Here is a 16,635-nt window from a genome sequence, read left to right on the forward strand (position 1 = left end):
CCCATTAATGCACAAATAGGCTGACACCAGACATAATTTCACTGCATTTCTTACTTCCAGTAACTATATGCATGTGACAATAAACTTCCGGTAACACTCCATAATAAGGTGCCATGTAACACTCCATAATAAGGTGCCATGATAAATAGCAAACTAGTAATTACCTAACCCTTTGTTAATTGTTACTAAAATATCTATCTAAGTTAATAGTTTTTTCATCATTAATTAAATATTAGTTGTTTGCATAAAATCTGTATGTTAATGTTTTAACAAATCTATTAACTAATATTGTATTAATATATGTTAATAGTTAACTAAATATATTTTTGGCACTAATTAACAGTTATTTCTTACATCATTTAAATGTTAAATGTTTATTTATTATTATTTACAAACTATATGCTAATATAAAAGTGAATGACATATCATTATTTATCTAGCTTTTATGATTAGCTTTGTTGAGAATTTATGGAATTTATGGTTTATGGCTTTATGGTCTTGTGGGGTGCATACGGCACCCTACTGCCAGTGGTTGGTTGTGTGAGTTTGCGCTCCTCTTCTTACACTTCATCCTTATTGGATACCGTTGTGGTTGGCTGTCCTGTAATTGGTGACTCTCTGTCTAGTCTTTGAAAGTAGTGTACTCTTTGCCTTTGGAAGTACTATTTGGTTGCTGCTTGGATTTGGTGAAATTCAGGGGAGGGGTGTAACAGAGTTAGAAATGTAGTTTAGTGTTTGTATGTGATTTTCGCTGTAATTAAGCAGCTTTATTGATATTGGTGTTTTGGAGCCCCCTTTGGAGAAACGCTATACTGCAGTTCTGCTGCGTTTTGTCCTTGTATTGTTGCCATAGCAGATCAGAAGCGGTATGCTTTGCATTGGGTAGGTTGACTGTATAAAGCACTCCCCACTTTTGTAACTGTGAAATGTTGTTTAAGTTGAAAACTTTGATATACCACCTGTATTATGTTACTTTACATGTATTTTTAAGATTTGGGTGCAATTCTAGCGACTTAGAGAACGTTTATTAATGTTTTCATCATGACCACGAGTTCATACACTGAGTCTAACGTGACTAGCTGTAAACTCCGCTAGCAACTTTCCATGCATTCAGTGTAGTTAAGCAGTTTAGCTTAGTGTGCATGGAAAGTGCAATTCAGTCTAGCAGGAAATGAATGTACATTTAATTTAGCATTATGTTTATGCATTACCTCCGTATGGTCTACGTCTGTGAGTGTTTAGTGAGTCTCAGAATATTAATAAACTGTCGTTCTGTGCACCTGAACATTCCATGTCTCCCTTGCTTGTAGGGCTGACAGTGATGGTATAGGAATGATGCATGTAATATAGCCCATTCAACCATAGATATATACACTAGATGTCGCCTTCTGCTTCTCAGCATGCGTCAGCACCGCCGCCATCTTGGTACAGGGATCTGAAGCGCTAAACTAGTTCTCCTGTATTGTCAGCGTTACCTATTTAGCGACGTTTGGCCATCCCCAGCGATAGAAAACCTTTTTAGCGATTAGCGACAAATTTGGGAACTTCTCACAATGATGGCAGATCGGCTTCTTTGTTGTTGAAACGTAAGAAAATCACCTTTCTCATGGCTTTGTCATTTATGAATTCAGCTACATCTCGTTTGCCCATGGCACTGACCCATGATTATAAAAGTAACGACTGGCGTAGCCTATAGTAGCAGAGGTAAATGTTCTACAGATCTACAGCAACTTCTGGTGAGATTACAACTTACATGAGTAAACGAGACGAGGGGTATGTGGCATAGGTATGTGGCCTCAACCAGAGCCTGTCTACGAAGAGCCTGTTGTATCGAACCTGGTTGCAGTTTACTCATTGTTCCTCTAGGGGCCGCCGCTAGCTAGTGCAGAATGAATGGGAGTCTATGGGGCTAGACAGGTAAAATGTATCTTTATTATCGTCTTAAGCTTAGTTTTCTCTAGACTCAACCATAAATACATGCCTGTCAGTTGGAACAACCCAAAAAACTAGATAATTGCTTGAGATTTTGACGATTTATGGTGATTTTATTTTCGCTAGATCTTTGCCCAGATTGACGCTAATGCATTATAGAGGAGTGGATCACTGAAGCAAGATGGCGTCTCGATTGACGCATTCGTTCCAATGAACAGCAGTAGTCAAGGCGACATCTAGTGTATATATCTATGCCATTCAACTACTTGTTGTTTTGTTTTAACTTTTCCTAAAAGAATTAATGTGATAAGCCAGTTTTGGTCTCAGTCCCTTCACCGTCTGACTATAGTTATATATTACTAATATATTAATAAAGCTTAACCAACTTTATTATAAGGGTCCCCCATACTGATAGTTATATATTACTAATATATTAATTAAGCTTAACCAACTTTATTATAAGGGGCTCCACACTGATAGCTATATACTACTAATATATGAATTAAGCTTAACCAACTTTATTATAAGGGTCCCCCATACTGATAGTAATATATTACTAATATATTAATTAAGCTTAACCAACTTTATTATAAGGGACCCCACGCTTATAGCTATATACCACTAATATATTAATTAAGCTTGGTCAACTTTATTGCAAGCGGTTCCGGCGCTGACAAGGTAGCTCCATGTTTTTTTCTTGAATTTCCCCTTGGGGAAGTATCTATCTATCTATTGTAAGGGTCTTATGGAGAGTGGTTCATATTGGGATAGGCAGAAGCACAGTTTAATAACAATTAGTTAAATAATAATATGTCATTAACTTTTCTATTAACATATACAGTAGTTTGCAAATAAACATTAAACATTTAAATGATGTAAGATATAACTGTTAATTAGTAATCACATATTAATGCAATATTAGTTTATAGATTTGCTAAAGCATTAACATACAGTTTTTATGCAAACAACTAATATTTAATTAATGATGAAAAAACTATTAACTTGTACCAAATAGATATGTTAGTAACAATTAACAAAGGGTTAGGTAATTACTAGTTTGCTATTTATTATGGCACCTTATTATGGAGTGTTACCAAACTTCCTTGTATCCTTGTATTTGATACCTGACCATTCTGTTACATAAACATCCCCCTACTTACAGTATGATACAAGCTGTGCTGTGTGCTGTGTGCTGTGTGTGTGTGTGTGTGTGTGTGTGTGTGTGTGTGTGTGTGTGTGTGTCTGTGTGCTGTGTGTGTGTGTGTGCTGTGTGTGTGTGTCTGTGTGCTGTGTGTGTGTGTGTGTGTGTGTGTGTGTGTGTGTGTGTGTCTGTGTGCTGTGTGTGTGTGTGTGTGTGTGTGTGTGTGTGTGTGCTGTGTGTTGTGTGTGTGTGTGTGTGTGTGTGGTGTGTGTGTGTGTGTGTGTGTGTGTGTGTGTGTGTGCTGTGTGTGTGTGTGTGTGTGTGTGTGTGTGCTGTGTGTGTGTGTGTGTGTGTGTGTATGTGTGTGTGTGTGCTGTGTGTGTGTGTGTGCTGTCTTTATGTTGAGGGTGGAGTCTGACTGCCCGTAACAAGCACTCTCATCACAGGGCTGTACAGGGCTGTGTGAATCCACATTAGTGTGTGTGTGTGTGTGTGTGAGAGAGAGAGAGAGAGAGAAAGAAAGAGAGAGAGTGTGTGGTCCAGAGCTGAAACGTGGTGAATGGGCTGTGTAAACGCGCGCGTGTGTGTGTGTGTGTGTGTGTGTGTGTGTCTGTTTTTGAGTGTGTGTGTCTGTGTGTGTGTGTGAGAGAGAGCATGTGCGTTCCACTTTTGAACATGTGTGTATGAGTCTTATTAATGTGTATGAAATGTGTGTATGTGAAAGAGTATGGTCTGTGTGTGTGTGTGTGTGTGTGTGTGTGTGTGTGTGAGAGAGAGAGAGATTGTGTATTTGTGTGTGTGTGTGTGTGTGTGTGTGTGTGTGTGATAGAGAGAGAGAGAGAGAGAGAGAGATTGTGTGTGTGTGTGTGTGTATGTGTGTGTGTGTGTGTGTGTGTGTGTGTGTGTGATAGAGAGAGAGAGACAGAGAGATTATGTATGTGTGTGTGTGTGATAGAGAGAGAGAGAGATTATGTATGTGTGTGTGTGTGTGTGTGTGTATGTGTACTAACTGGCTGATGTGTCTGCTGTGTTGGGATTGGCTCAGGGACCGGAAGTGGGCGGGGTTTGGGCTTAGTCAGGGCAAACTCCTTTGGCCGCGTGTGATTGGCCGGCGTTTTCTTCAGCACGCTGCCACTGGATATCCTGCGTGATAACTGGTCCAGCAGCTCGTCCACCATAGGGCGCCACCTGGTGGAAGAAGACCAGAGATGCAGAGAACAGCAGAGACGCCAAAATGAATACTGGAGAAAAAAAACATACAGCAAGCAAAAATACAGCATCAAATCATGCCGTTATCAGAACAGCCCCTGAGGGATCATGGGAGTTGTGGTTTTCCTGAGGGATCATGGGAGTGATCGTGATGAAATCCAGCAGCTTTGTAGAGGAGCACCTGAGCAAAGGGAGGATCCAGTTGTGCTCCACGTATGCGTCGTCGTAGATCTGACTCCACTCGCTCTGGATCCAGGTGGTGAGGTTGTACATGCTGAAGAGGAAACTCAGGAACTGACAACAGAGGAGCAGAAAGTACAACAGGAAACACATCAAAATAGGAGGAGGTTGGAGTGTGAGAGATAGGCCCAGGCTAGGCCTAAGATAACAGTGTACTATCACAGACTGAGCAGCCAAATCTCCCCAACACAAGACATGAATCAAGTCCCTGTGTGGCTATGAAGGTTTCTAACTGTAGCACATCTTCAACACATAACATCGTTTTTTGTCTTTTCAACATGTCTTGTAAAATTGGATGATTGGTTAAGTTGGAAGTATTACAAACTTACTTTTTGCATCTTCGAGATGTCTTGTGACTTAATGATCTTACTGAAACGCTGCAACCCAATATCTTCAAGAAGGAAGACGGCGATGTAGCATATAACTGAGGACATAAAACGTCAAAGTGACAAAAGTTACGAGTTTATTTTACAATCAATGATAACTGGTATTAGGTTTATAACTTACCAGAAAACCTATTATGGTCAGCTTTCAGCACAAGCTTCCCATGATGATCATAGAAAGTATTAACCACAACATCAAGAACCTTCTTTTGCTCTATGCATCCAGACACCAAATCCAGAAGAAAACTCTTATCCTCAGTATCATACTTTTTCTAGATAAAATATACGGAAAGGAAACAAATGTCATTTTAAATATATAGTGTGCATGGGGTATTGCATGTGAAGAGAACTAAGGTTTACGTACTGTAAACTTCGCGGCTAAGCGTACCTCGAGACTTTTTGAAGCATTCTCTGTGAAAGTCTCCACGCACTGCTCGTTCGGCTGAAATGCGTCGAGTAGTGTAGCGGCCTCCTGCAAAAGCTCTTTGTAGTTTGTCATCTTCTATCCGCTGATTACTGAATTCATAAGCAGAACAAAATGCACATATTTAAATAAACGGTAGATATTGTTTATGTCCTACTGGTCTTCACCGCATGCTGGCTGGTGGAGCAGCCTACCGTTGCCTAGCAACGGTAAACAGTAAACATAGTAAAAATATCGAAGCGAGGGATTTGAGCGCTCCTACTCCATCTCCCGATCCGTACAAGCGCGTTTTTCATTGGGCCTACATGAAGCACCAGCTCTGACAAGTCTGGACTGCAGACAGGTCATTTTAGCACCTGGACTCTTCCTCTATGGAGAAATATTGTTTAAATATGTGCATAATTCCTTTTGGCATTGTTTTCCTAAAATATCTAGGTCTTCACTGAAAAGACACTGTGTACATCATTGATTCAGATTGATTGTGCCTTAGCAGATGTGCAATATGCATGCTGTACGCACATCCACATTTTCATGGATGCTGGGGTTTGAACTGAGCACTATAACAAGTTGGATACGTTGAATAGTTCTGAGCCTGGTTTCCCGAAAGCATCGTAGCTTCAGAGCCATCGTGAAAACACTCGTAGATCTACGAGTGGTCCAGAGTTCTCCTTACCGGCTAGACTAGAGCATCTTCACAGCCTACTTCTCACTGAGGTCACCAACAGGACATACAGGGGAATTACAACTTAGAATACTATCCAACTACGTTCCCATTCTTTATTGTGTTTATAGCCTACTCATACATGTAATGGACATACTGTAATAACCAAAATGCTATTAGGCTATGTTATGAAACGAGACGTTGCCAGAATAGTTTGCCATTATCTATGTGTTAGTGTATAATCAGGCCTATGAGGTAAACGCAAAGAGAACATGTGGTTTAGTCTGTGCTGCGTCAAAATCTAAGCCTAATAAGCCTACACATTTCCTCACTTTCTTACTCTACTTCTTTCTTGTCTTCAAACGTCTTCTTAAGTGACACATCGAAACATTATTGCACGGTGCAACAATCTAATCTTAAATAATTACAATTATTTATGCCTGTGTGTGGTATAACCTACATGGGATGCTTACATGCAGATGTCAAAGTTTTTCTATTTTCGTATTGATGTGAATTTATGTGTAGATCAGTAGGCCTAGCTGTGACGTGCAGTCACCTGACATGACCGTCAAATTAGATATTTCAGAACTATTAACTTGGACAGCTCCCCTTAAGAGCAGTGCACGCGCGTTCACGCTACGAGCATTTGCGGAAACAGTCGGAAAAACCAAACGAACGATATTAAGATGAATCGTAGAAAACCCTTGTTAAGTGCGTGTATCCATCGTTATCGGGAAACCGGGCCCAGTATCGCAAAAGGTGCATTTAGAGAGTTCCTGCCCCTCTGAAACACGCCCATTGCATGGAATGACGTCTGCGTGTGGGAAGTGGGCGGCGTCGCGTGGCGTTGTTGTGTCAACGTGACTGTCATCATCAGCCAGCCGAGCCCGTCCGTCGCCCGGAGCCCGTCCTGCGCGCTGCCCTGCCTACTGTAGACAACAATGTACAGTCGCTGCGAGTGATCCGAGCCCCGCGCCGTCCCTATGCTAACCGCACCAACAGGACCGACACACGGCCGCCCATCGAGATCTTCGGTCACGCAGACGGGGGTTGTAATCTTCCATATTCACTCAGCACAGAGGATAGCAAGTAGCTAGCAAATTAGCGTATTTTTCCAGGTAGCGCTGGATTTTTTTCAGGTAACACCCGGGAAGGCTCTGACAAAGGCGGGGGAAGGTGGCTTGAAAGCTAAGGATGAATCGCTTCCGAAAGTGGCTTTACAAGCCAAAGGTAAGTTTCAATTATGGTCTTCCTTTATATAGGTGGTGCGGTATGTGAGAGCGCACAGACTGCTGCCTCTTGGGCGATAGTCTTCGCTTCCCGATAACTCGCCCTGGAGCTCCGTGTTGGAATGTAGGCTATGTAGCTATCGCTAACTGGGATAGCTAGTTTTTGTTTAGCGTGCTGGACAACCCGTGATCATTGTGTTAGATCCGATAGCTTTTTACCACAGCTTGTTTGCGATGTGCCAGGCATTCCAACAGAGATTATGTTTTAGGGATTTTGGTTCGCCATAATGTTAGCCAAAGTAGATCACCAGCAGCAGCATTTTGATAATGATTTGTTTGACTCGCTCAGGTGACACCAGCTAGCCAACATTACTTCTGTATTCTGTATTAAACCGCCAGAGAACCGTGACGATTCTTTGTCAGTCTAGAATGCGCTGTGACCGGCACAGAACAACCATAACACCGAACTCAGGAGCGGTGGGCGAGCGAGCGAGCGAATGAGTGAGTGAAGTTTGGGAGAAAGGCAGCAGAAGTGCCTGGAAGGTAGCCATGGAATGCGAGCCGTGCCACATAACCGCGCAAGTGTGGAAAACCGTATTTTGTTTGAACAGCGCTGGTGGACCGTAGTCTAGGCCGGGTCTCGGTCGGTCTCGCACGAACTGTCACTCTCACACGCCTAGCGATGGGAAGTGGGGCCGGGGTCTGTTCTATATTGACCAACTACGGGGTCTGCCATGTGATGTAGGACATACTGTATTGACAGTGTGCTGTACTGGGTGACGGTGTTAACCGACAGACAGTACTGTGTCTCTAATGAGCTGTGGTATCTGACAGTACCAGGTGTTATGTAGCCTACTCTGCCTGTCTGGGCAGTACTCTGCTGTGGCCTGGTGTTTGCGGTGTCTGTTCGGTGCTCTGCTGTGTTTGCGGTAGGGAAGCCTCCGCAGGTGATTTGCGCTGCAGGAGTGCATGGTGTTTACCGCTGAGAAGTAGGTGAGGCCTCTACTCATTAACGCGGGCTCCCGAGGGAGGACTTTCACCTTTGAGCTCGACTGATTTCCCTGACGGCCCCCAGCTGTGCCGTGCTGGAGGAAGCCTGGGAGAGAGAGAGGCACTGCTGCTGTGCTTAGTCAGACCTGACAAAGCGATCACTGATAATGACAGCCCTCAGTCAGTCCTGACTAAGCGATCACTGATGACTGGGGGTCCTGTAAGGTCAAACCTGACTAAGCAATCACTGATTTACAGCCTTCAGTCAGACCTGACTAAACGATCACTGATGATGACAGCCTCTGCTGGGGATGCTGTCGGTTCTCTCTCTCCTCACACTCAGCCGCTCAGTTGGTTGGGCATTCCACACAGTCACTGTCAAGAGTAGGAGTGGGAGGCCGTGTGTGTGTGTGTGTGTTTTGTGTATTTCAGCCTAGTACATTACCCCCAGATCAGACCAGCAGCTTACATTTACATCAGCAGTTCATCCTCTGCAGCCTACCTGGATGTGACCATGGCAGGACTGTGTGTGTGTGTGTGTGTGTGTGTGTGTGTGTGTGTGTGTGTGTGGCCATAGCAGGACTGTGTGTGTGTGTGTGTGTGTGTGAATGTGTGTGTGTGTGGCCATAGCAGGACTGTGTGTGTGTGTGTGTGTGTGAATGTGTGTGTGTGTGGCCATAGCAGGACTGTGTGTGTGTGTGTGTGTGTGTGTGTGTGTGTGTGTCTGTCTGAATGTGGCCATAGCAGGACTGTGTGTGTGTGTGTGTGTGTGTGTGTGTGTGTGTGTAAGCGCTTTCAGATATAACCTCCGGAGTATATGAGGAGGTTTGTCAAACGGAGGTCCTACCCTTCGGATGATTCAGATATGATGCTAAACTGCGGACCTAATACTGACCTTACACGGACGTATGTGTGAACGACATACACGCACATTACAGAATCTCCGTGTGGTTGTCGAGTGAGGGGTGGGGGCTTGTAGAGTTCACAAGATGCTGAGACATGACGCAGATTATATGCGGCTGCTGCCTGTCACAGCTGCTTCTTGTTTACAAAATATAGCCTATCATTATGTAGGCTAAAGAAGAAGAAATCTATTGTGCAAAGGCTAATACTTGAAGTAGGCTAGTCACGTAAATGGGCACTTGAAATTGACCTAGCCTACAGTATTTGTATGTGTGCTTCAAATAAACATATTTATCTGTTTTCAACGTTATGTACCAGAATTAGCTAGGCTATAGAACCCCAAATCTGGTTTGCGTTGGAGAGAGAGAGCATGCACAAACTTTATGGTAGGCTACCAGCCAATTCAGTAGGCTAACTCAAGACTTCAAGATCATACAACGTTTTTAAGCAACAAACAAAATACTAACATTAATAACAGTGAAGTTGTTCGTTTTTTCATGGTTTATTTTTTCCAAAAGCATCCTCTCCCCATGTGTAGCATTTACGTAAGGAGCTTGGAACAAAGTTGGGTTTTCTTCGTTTTCATTTTCTCTAGGCATATATGCTCAGCAAATATCAGCGAGCTCAGCAGGTCATGAAGGCTATCAATGAACAGAAAACCGTGTTGGCTAACAATTTATTAAATTCTCCTGTTATTGTCGTCAACGACGTCGCTATAGGCTACTGCCTTTTCAGCGCCTTCTGCTTATGATGATTCAGTCTTCTGAATTCGTTTCTCCTTGCCATGCAGTTGTAGCCTAACGTGTCTCTAACGTTCCTTTCAGGTGTTCTATCAAAATGTTGTATGCCCTCATGGACAGTAGCTCCGTGATGTCTGCATCTTTCCAGGTTGGAGATTTTCTGGACAGCACTATGCCACTCCATCATAACACTGGCATTTAAGTCAGATCTAACCACATGGACGCACGAAAGAAACGTCACCAACACGCCCTCTCACTAGGTGTGATTTTAACCGCATGTTCTACTCCTCGTTCAGACACAGCACATTTACATAATGTCCGGAGGAAATACTAGGTCGGGGGTAGTATAAACACCGGGTGAATTCGGACTTCCATATGACCGGTTATGTCGTTCAGATATACGGCCCCACCGTTTAACATCGGCAGAACCTCCGGTCTTACACGTATGTCTGAAAGCGCTTTGTGTGTGTTTGAATGTGGCCATAGCAGGACTGTGTGTGTGTGTGTGTGTGTGTGTCTGAATGTGGCCATAGCAGGACTGTATGTATGTGTGTGTGTGTGTGTGTGTGTGTGTGTGTGTGTGTGTGTGTGTGTGTGTGTGTGTGTGTGTGGCCATAGCAGGACTGTGTGTGTGTGTGTGTGTGTGTGTGGCCATAGCAGGACTGTGTGTGTGTGTGTGTGTGTGTGGCCATAGCAGGACTGTGTGTGTGTGTGTGTGTGTGTGGCCATAGCAGGACTGTGTGTGTGTGTGTGTGTGTGTGTGTGTGGCCATAGCAGGACTGTGTGTGTGTGTGTGTGTGTGTGGCCATAGCAGGACTGTGTGTGTGTGTGTGTGTGGCCATAGCAGGACTGTGTGTATGTGTGTGTGGCCATAGCAGGACTGTGTGTGTGTGTCTGAATGTGGCCATAGCAGGACTGTGTGTGTGTGTGTGTGTGTGTGTGTGTGTGTGTGTGTGTGGCCATAGCAGGACTGTGTGTGTGTGTGTGTGTGTGTGGCCATAGCAGGACTGTGTGTGTGTGTGTGTGTGTGGCCATAGCAGGACTGTGTGTGTGTGTGTGTGTGTGTGTGTGGCCATAGCAGGACTGTGTGTGTGTGTGTGTGTGTGTGGCCATAGCAGGACTGTGTGTGTGTGTGTGTGTGGCCATAGCAGGACTGTGTGTATGTGTGTGTGGCCATAGCAGGACTGTGTGTGTGTGTCTGAATGTGGCCATAGCAGGACTGTGTGTGTGTGTGTGTGTGTGTGTGTGTGTGTGTGTGTGGCCATAGCAGGACTGTGTGTGTGTGTCTGAATGTGGCCATAGCAGGACTGTGTGTGTGTGTGTGTGTGTCTGAATGTGGCCATAGCAGGACTGTGTGTGTGTGTGTGTGTGTGTCTGAATGTGACCATAGCAGGACTGTGTGTGTGTGTGTGTGTGTCTGAATGTGACCATAGCAGGACTGTGTGTGTGTGTGTGTGTGTGTGTGTGTGTGTCTGAATGTGGCCATAGCAGGACTGTGTGTGTGTGTGTGTGTGTGTGTGTCTGAATGTGGCCATAGCAGGACTGTGTGTGTGTGTGTGTGTCTGAATGTGGCCATAGCAGGACTGTGTGTGTGTGTGTGTGTGTGTGTGTCTGTGTCTGAATGTGGCCATATCAGGACTGTGTGTGTGTGTGTGTGGCCATAGCAGGACTGTGTGTGTGTGTGTGTGTGTGTGTGTCTGAATGTGACCATAGCAGGACTGTGTGTATGTGTGTGTGTCTGAATGTGGCCATAGCAGGACTGTGTGTGTGTGTGTGTGTGTCTGAATGTTGCCATAGCAGGACTGTGTGTGTGTGTGTGTATGTGTGTCTGAATGTGACCATAGCAGGACTGTGTGTGTGTGTGTGTGTGTGTGTGTGTGTGTGTGTGTGTGTGTGTGTGTGTGTCTGAATGTGGCCATAGCAGGAGTGATCAGAGGTGGTCAGAGCGTCCCCTCAGCTGCAACTCACCAGAGTCATCAGAGTAACTCAGGTGTAACTCCCATCAGAGTAACTCAGGTGTAACTCCCGTCAGAGTAACTCAGGTGTAACTCCCGTCAGAGTAACTCAGGTGTAAATCAACTCACGTCAGAGTAACTCAGGTGTAACTCCCGTCAGAGTAGCTCAGTTGTAACTCCCATCAGAGTAGCTCAGGTGTAACTCCCGTCAGAGTAACTCAGGTGTAACTCCCGTCAGAGTAACTCAGGTGTAAATCAACTCACGTCAGAGTAACTCAGGTGTAAATCAACTCACGTCAAAGTAACTCAGGTGTAACTCGTGTCAGAGTAACTCAGGCGTAAATCAACTCACGTCAGAGTAACTCAGGTGTAACTCAACTCAACTCACGTCAGAGTAACTCAGGTGTAACTCGTGTCAGAGTAACTCAGGTGTAACTCAACTCAACTCACGTCAGAGTAACTCAGGTGTAACTCAAGTCAATTCATGTCAGAGTAACTCAGGTGTAACTCGTGTCAGAGTAACTCAGGTGTAACTCAACTCAACTCATGTCAGAGTAACTCAGGTGTAACTCAAGTCAACTCATGTCAGAGTAACTCAGGTGTAACTCAAGTCAACTCATGTCAGAGTAACTCAGGTGTAACTCAAGTCAATTCATGTCAGAGTATTCAACTTAAAGGAATGTTCCAGAGCAAAAACCACACAGGGACTATTTTTAGAAACTAACAGGTTGAAAATGTTGTTTGAGAGCATTACGTAAATTGGAGGAGTTTAGAGCAAGAAAGTCGTTTGCATGAACTACAAGTTGTCTTCCAGTGAAAGCGATCCGGGGCGAACCGGGCGAATCGGGCGAACCGGGCGAACACCAACGTGGAGAAGAGCGGTGAAGGGGCAGTGTGAAGCGAGCGCCACAGAGCATGTGTGTGTTCTCTGTGTTTTCTTTAAAGAATCTGGCCCATGTGTAAGAATTTGCCCCATAAAGAATCTGCCCATGTGTAAGAATCTGCCCCATAAAGAATCTGGCCCATGTGTAAGAATCTGCCCCATAAAGAATCTGCCCATGTGTAAGAATTTGCCCCATAAAGAATCTGCCCATGTGTAAGAATCTGCCCCATAAAGAATCTGGCCCATGTGTAAGAATCTGCCCCATAAAGAATCTGCCCATGTGTAAGAATCTGCCCCATAAAGAATCTGCCCCATGTGTAAGAATCTGCCCCATAAAGAATCTGCCCATGTGTAAGAATTTGCCCCATAAAGAATCTGCCCATGTGTAAGAATCTGCCCCATAAAGAATCTGGCCCATGTGTAAGAATCTGCCCCATAAAGAATCTGCCCATGTGTAAGAATCTGCCCCATAAAGAATCTGCCCCATGTTTAAATAATCTGCCCATGTGTAAGAGGGGCATGATTGGATGATGTTTCAGCTAGGCTATGTGTGAGTGTGTGTTCCACTGTGTGTGTGAGTGAGTGTGTGAGTGTGTGAGTGTGTGAGTGTGTGAGTGTGTGTGTGTGTGTGTGTGTGTGTGTGTGGGTGTGTGGGTGTGTGGGTGTTCCACTATGAGTGTGTGTGTGTGTGTGCATGTGTTCCACTATATTCCACTATGTGTGAGTGTGAGCATGTGTTCCACTATGTGTGAGTGTGTGTAAGCATGTGTTCCACTATGTGTGTGTGTGAGTGTGTCTGTGTGAGCATGTGTTCCACTATATTCCTCTATGTGTGTGTGTGTGTGTGAGCATGTGTTCCACTATGTGTGTGTGTGTGTGTGTGAGCATGTGTTCCACTATGTGGGTGTGTGAGTGTGTGTGTGTGTGTGAGTGTGTGTGTGTGTGAGCATGTGTTCCACTATATTCCACTATGTGTGAGTGTGTGTGAGTGTGTGTCATGGCATCTACGACGTTGCACATGTGAGATATTTTAACAGAGGCATGCTGGATGCAAGTGTGTGTGTGGGGGGCAGGTTATCTCCACAAGTGTGGGGCAGGTGTGTGTGTGTGTGGGGCAGGTGTGTGTGTGTGTGGGGCGTGTGTGTGGGGCAGGTGTGTGTGTGTGTGTGGGGCAGGTGTGTGTGTGTGTGTGGGGAAGGTGTGTGTGTGTGTGTGTGGGGCAGGTGTGTGTGTGTGTGGGGGGCAGGTGTGTGTGTGTGTGTGTGGGGCAGGTGTGTGTGTGTGTGTGGGGCAGGTGTGTGTGTGTGTGTGGGGCAGGTGTGTGTGTGTGTGGGGCAGGTGTGTGTGTGGGGCTGGTGTGTGTGTGTGTGGGGCAGGTGTGTGTGTGTGTGTGGGGCAGGTGTGTGTGTGGGGCAGGTGTGTGTGTGTGGGGCAGGTGTGTATGTGGGGCAAAATGTTTCCCCTAGAAATTTTTCCAGCAGTGGTGCTGTTGATCGTAGGAAGCCCCCCCCCCCCCCCAAAAAAAAAGAAAATGTTGTAAAAAAAATGACTCCTTAAATGGTGACTTTTGGTGGATTTTGTGAAAGAAATGGACAGATTGATTGTTACAAATTATGACATAACCATCAACACAAGCATTTACAAAGCATGATTATTGCAGTACTTGAACAGGATTATTCATGTTTTTCTTTCACCTTTTTCATTTACATTATTAGTATTAGCCACTGTACAACTGTACACTGTAGGCCACTGTACAAACTATTACTATTTCAAATTATTTACGATAGATGATACATTAAAAAATAATTGATGTCCTATTTTTTTTTAAATTAAGACAAAAGGCAAAAGATGTTTTTTATTCCTGCCTTTAGTCAATTTCAGCATGGGTGTCTTAACTTTTGCACAGCACTGTATAAACTATATAGACTTCTCTTTCATGTCATTACACTGTATTGGTGCTGTGCAAGTCGAATTGAGTGCCTGTCACTTTAAGGCCGTGACGGCCCGTGGGGCTTGCTTGATTCTCACGGTTTTAGGCTAACTTAGTAGCGTTGTGCATGGTGCATAAGAATATGTGGATGAAATGAATTATGTTTTCCATGTCATTTGGTAAAATAAATGCTCAAAAACTCGAAGAAAATCTATCTTGATTATAGGAGATAAGTGTCTTGTATCATTTCTATAATTTTGGTGAGCTCTACAGGAATTACAAACTAGATGTAAATGGTTGTGTATCCTATTACTCAAATTCAATTAAACCCACCAATAGGCTAGCTAGACCTTAGTTTCACAGCCTAGGTATTTTAGCAACACAGGGCTTGAAAGCATTGCCTGTATCACAAACAAAAACGAAACAATGCGTGGAATTTATCTGGGAATAGGCTACTGAAGGTAGGGGCAGCTACCTCGCTGGCGTGTTTAATTTGGTTCCTTGGTTAACATAATGTAGGCTACGTTTTCTTGCACAAAATTGCGTCTGCTAATAAACTTAAACATAAACACAAACAAGCGTGATCTCCTGTGGAATCCCTGATTGCGCCTTCAACGTTAGCCTACTATTATTTGTTGACATCAAACCTGAACGAACGGCAGCTGTTCACTTGCGTGTTTTTTTTTTTTTTTTCATTAGGCAACTTTTTTTGCAGTGGCGCTTGAATTCCAGAAGCGGCGCTGTGCCGCTGATGAACACAGTGTAGGGGAAACACTGGGGGCAGGTGTGTGTGTGTGTGTGTGGGGCAGGTGTGTGGGACAGGTGTGTGTGTGGGGTAGGTGTGTGTGTGGGGCAGGTGTTTGTGTGGGGCAGGTGTGTGTGTGTGGGGGGGGCAGGTTTGTGGGGCAGGTGTGTGTGTGGGGAAGGTGTGTGTGTGGGGCAGGTGTGTGTGTGTGTGTGGGGCAGGTTTGTGGGGCAGGTGTGTGTGTGTGGTCTAGGTGTGATTTTGACTCTGACCTTACACTGGAGAAACCCCGACACTTTACTTGACGGGTGAGTTCATAACACATTCATAGCAGCTGTCATAAACTGCACATAAAGCATTCATGACTGTTTCATGAGACATGACTCAACATTCATACCAAACCTTTCATGAATGTGGAAGACAGAACGACAAAAATGTGTCAAAATAAAAGTCCAACAATTGCAAAGCAGCATTGCCGTTTTTGTTCCAAACCTCTTACCTGATCACGTCACATCTGAGTCAATGGGCTACTCCAGTGCCAAAAAGACACAACATGGTCAAGCAAATAATTTTTGTTTCATAAAAATGTATTTGTTTTATGATGTAACCTTTGCAGATGATTTCTCATCTTTTGCTACTGGGAATGTCCAACTGTTCCAGGTTACACAAATACGGGTCAGCTGAATGTAGGCTAGTTTACCTCCCAGTGTTAAATTCAGTGATTATGAATACAACACAACTTGTATAGTAAAGTGACATTCGATGTAGACTTCATAAGATATTCATGAAATATTTACAAAGGCTGGAGAGAAAAACGGCAATGATGCTTTGCGATTGTTGGACTTTTATTTTGACAAGTTGTCATCGTTCTGTCTTCCACATTCATGAAAGGTTTGGTATGAATGTTGAATCATGTCTCATGAAACAGTCATGAATGATTTATGTGCAGTTTATGACAGCTGCTATGAATGTGTTATGAACTCAACCATCAAGTAAAGTGTTACCCAAATAAGTGATGTAGTCAGATGCAGCTTTTTCCATCTCAGACTCTTATCAAGGGTCAAACCTTTTTTATCACCTGGTCACCTTGAGACGGCCATACATGCTTTTATTTCACCCCGCCTTTTATTACACCCCGCCTTGACTATTGCAGTGCACTCTACACTGGTGTTAGTATTCAGATGCCTTGACTATTGCAGTGCACTCTACACTGGTGTTAGTAGTCAGATGCCTGGACTTTTGCAGTGCACTCTACACTGGTGTTAGTATT

The 16,635-nt window shown here is 44.2% G+C and overlaps 2 protein-coding genes across 2 annotated transcripts in view; one reads left to right on the forward strand and one right to left on the reverse strand.

Annotated features, from left to right (window-relative positions):
* cfap99 (cilia and flagella associated protein 99) overlaps window positions 1-5,404 on the reverse strand; it is a 26,687-nt gene extending 21,283 nt beyond the window's left edge. The window contains exons 1-5 of the mRNA XM_076293356.1: window positions 5,294-5,404; window positions 5,030-5,177; window positions 4,852-4,946; window positions 4,464-4,576; window positions 4,084-4,261 (exon numbers count right to left, since the gene is read on the reverse strand). Coding sequence (XP_076149471.1) covers window positions 4,084-4,261; window positions 4,464-4,576; window positions 4,852-4,946; window positions 5,030-5,177; window positions 5,294-5,404 — 645 coding nt within the window. The remainder of the gene's footprint in view (window positions 1-4,083; window positions 4,262-4,463; window positions 4,577-4,851; window positions 4,947-5,029; window positions 5,178-5,293) is intronic.
* A 1,490-nt stretch (window positions 5,405-6,894) lies between these two features.
* Window positions 6,895-16,635, forward strand: part of zfyve28 (zinc finger, FYVE domain containing 28) — a 55,443-nt gene continuing 45,702 nt past the window's right edge. Inside the window, exon 1 of the mRNA XM_076293357.1 lies at window positions 6,895-7,220. Coding sequence (XP_076149472.1) covers window positions 7,185-7,220 — 36 coding nt within the window. The 5' untranslated portion in view covers window positions 6,895-7,184. The remainder of the gene's footprint in view (window positions 7,221-16,635) is intronic.

The sequence above is a fragment of the Alosa pseudoharengus genome, unplaced genomic scaffold, assembly GCF_046254945.1.
Source record: "Alosa pseudoharengus isolate Yale_2024_CS ecotype anadromous, Long Island Sound unplaced genomic scaffold, YU_APseudo_1.1 YU_APseudo_1.1_scf_2, whole genome shotgun sequence".
NCBI lineage: Eukaryota > Metazoa > Chordata > Actinopteri > Clupeiformes > Clupeidae > Alosa > Alosa pseudoharengus.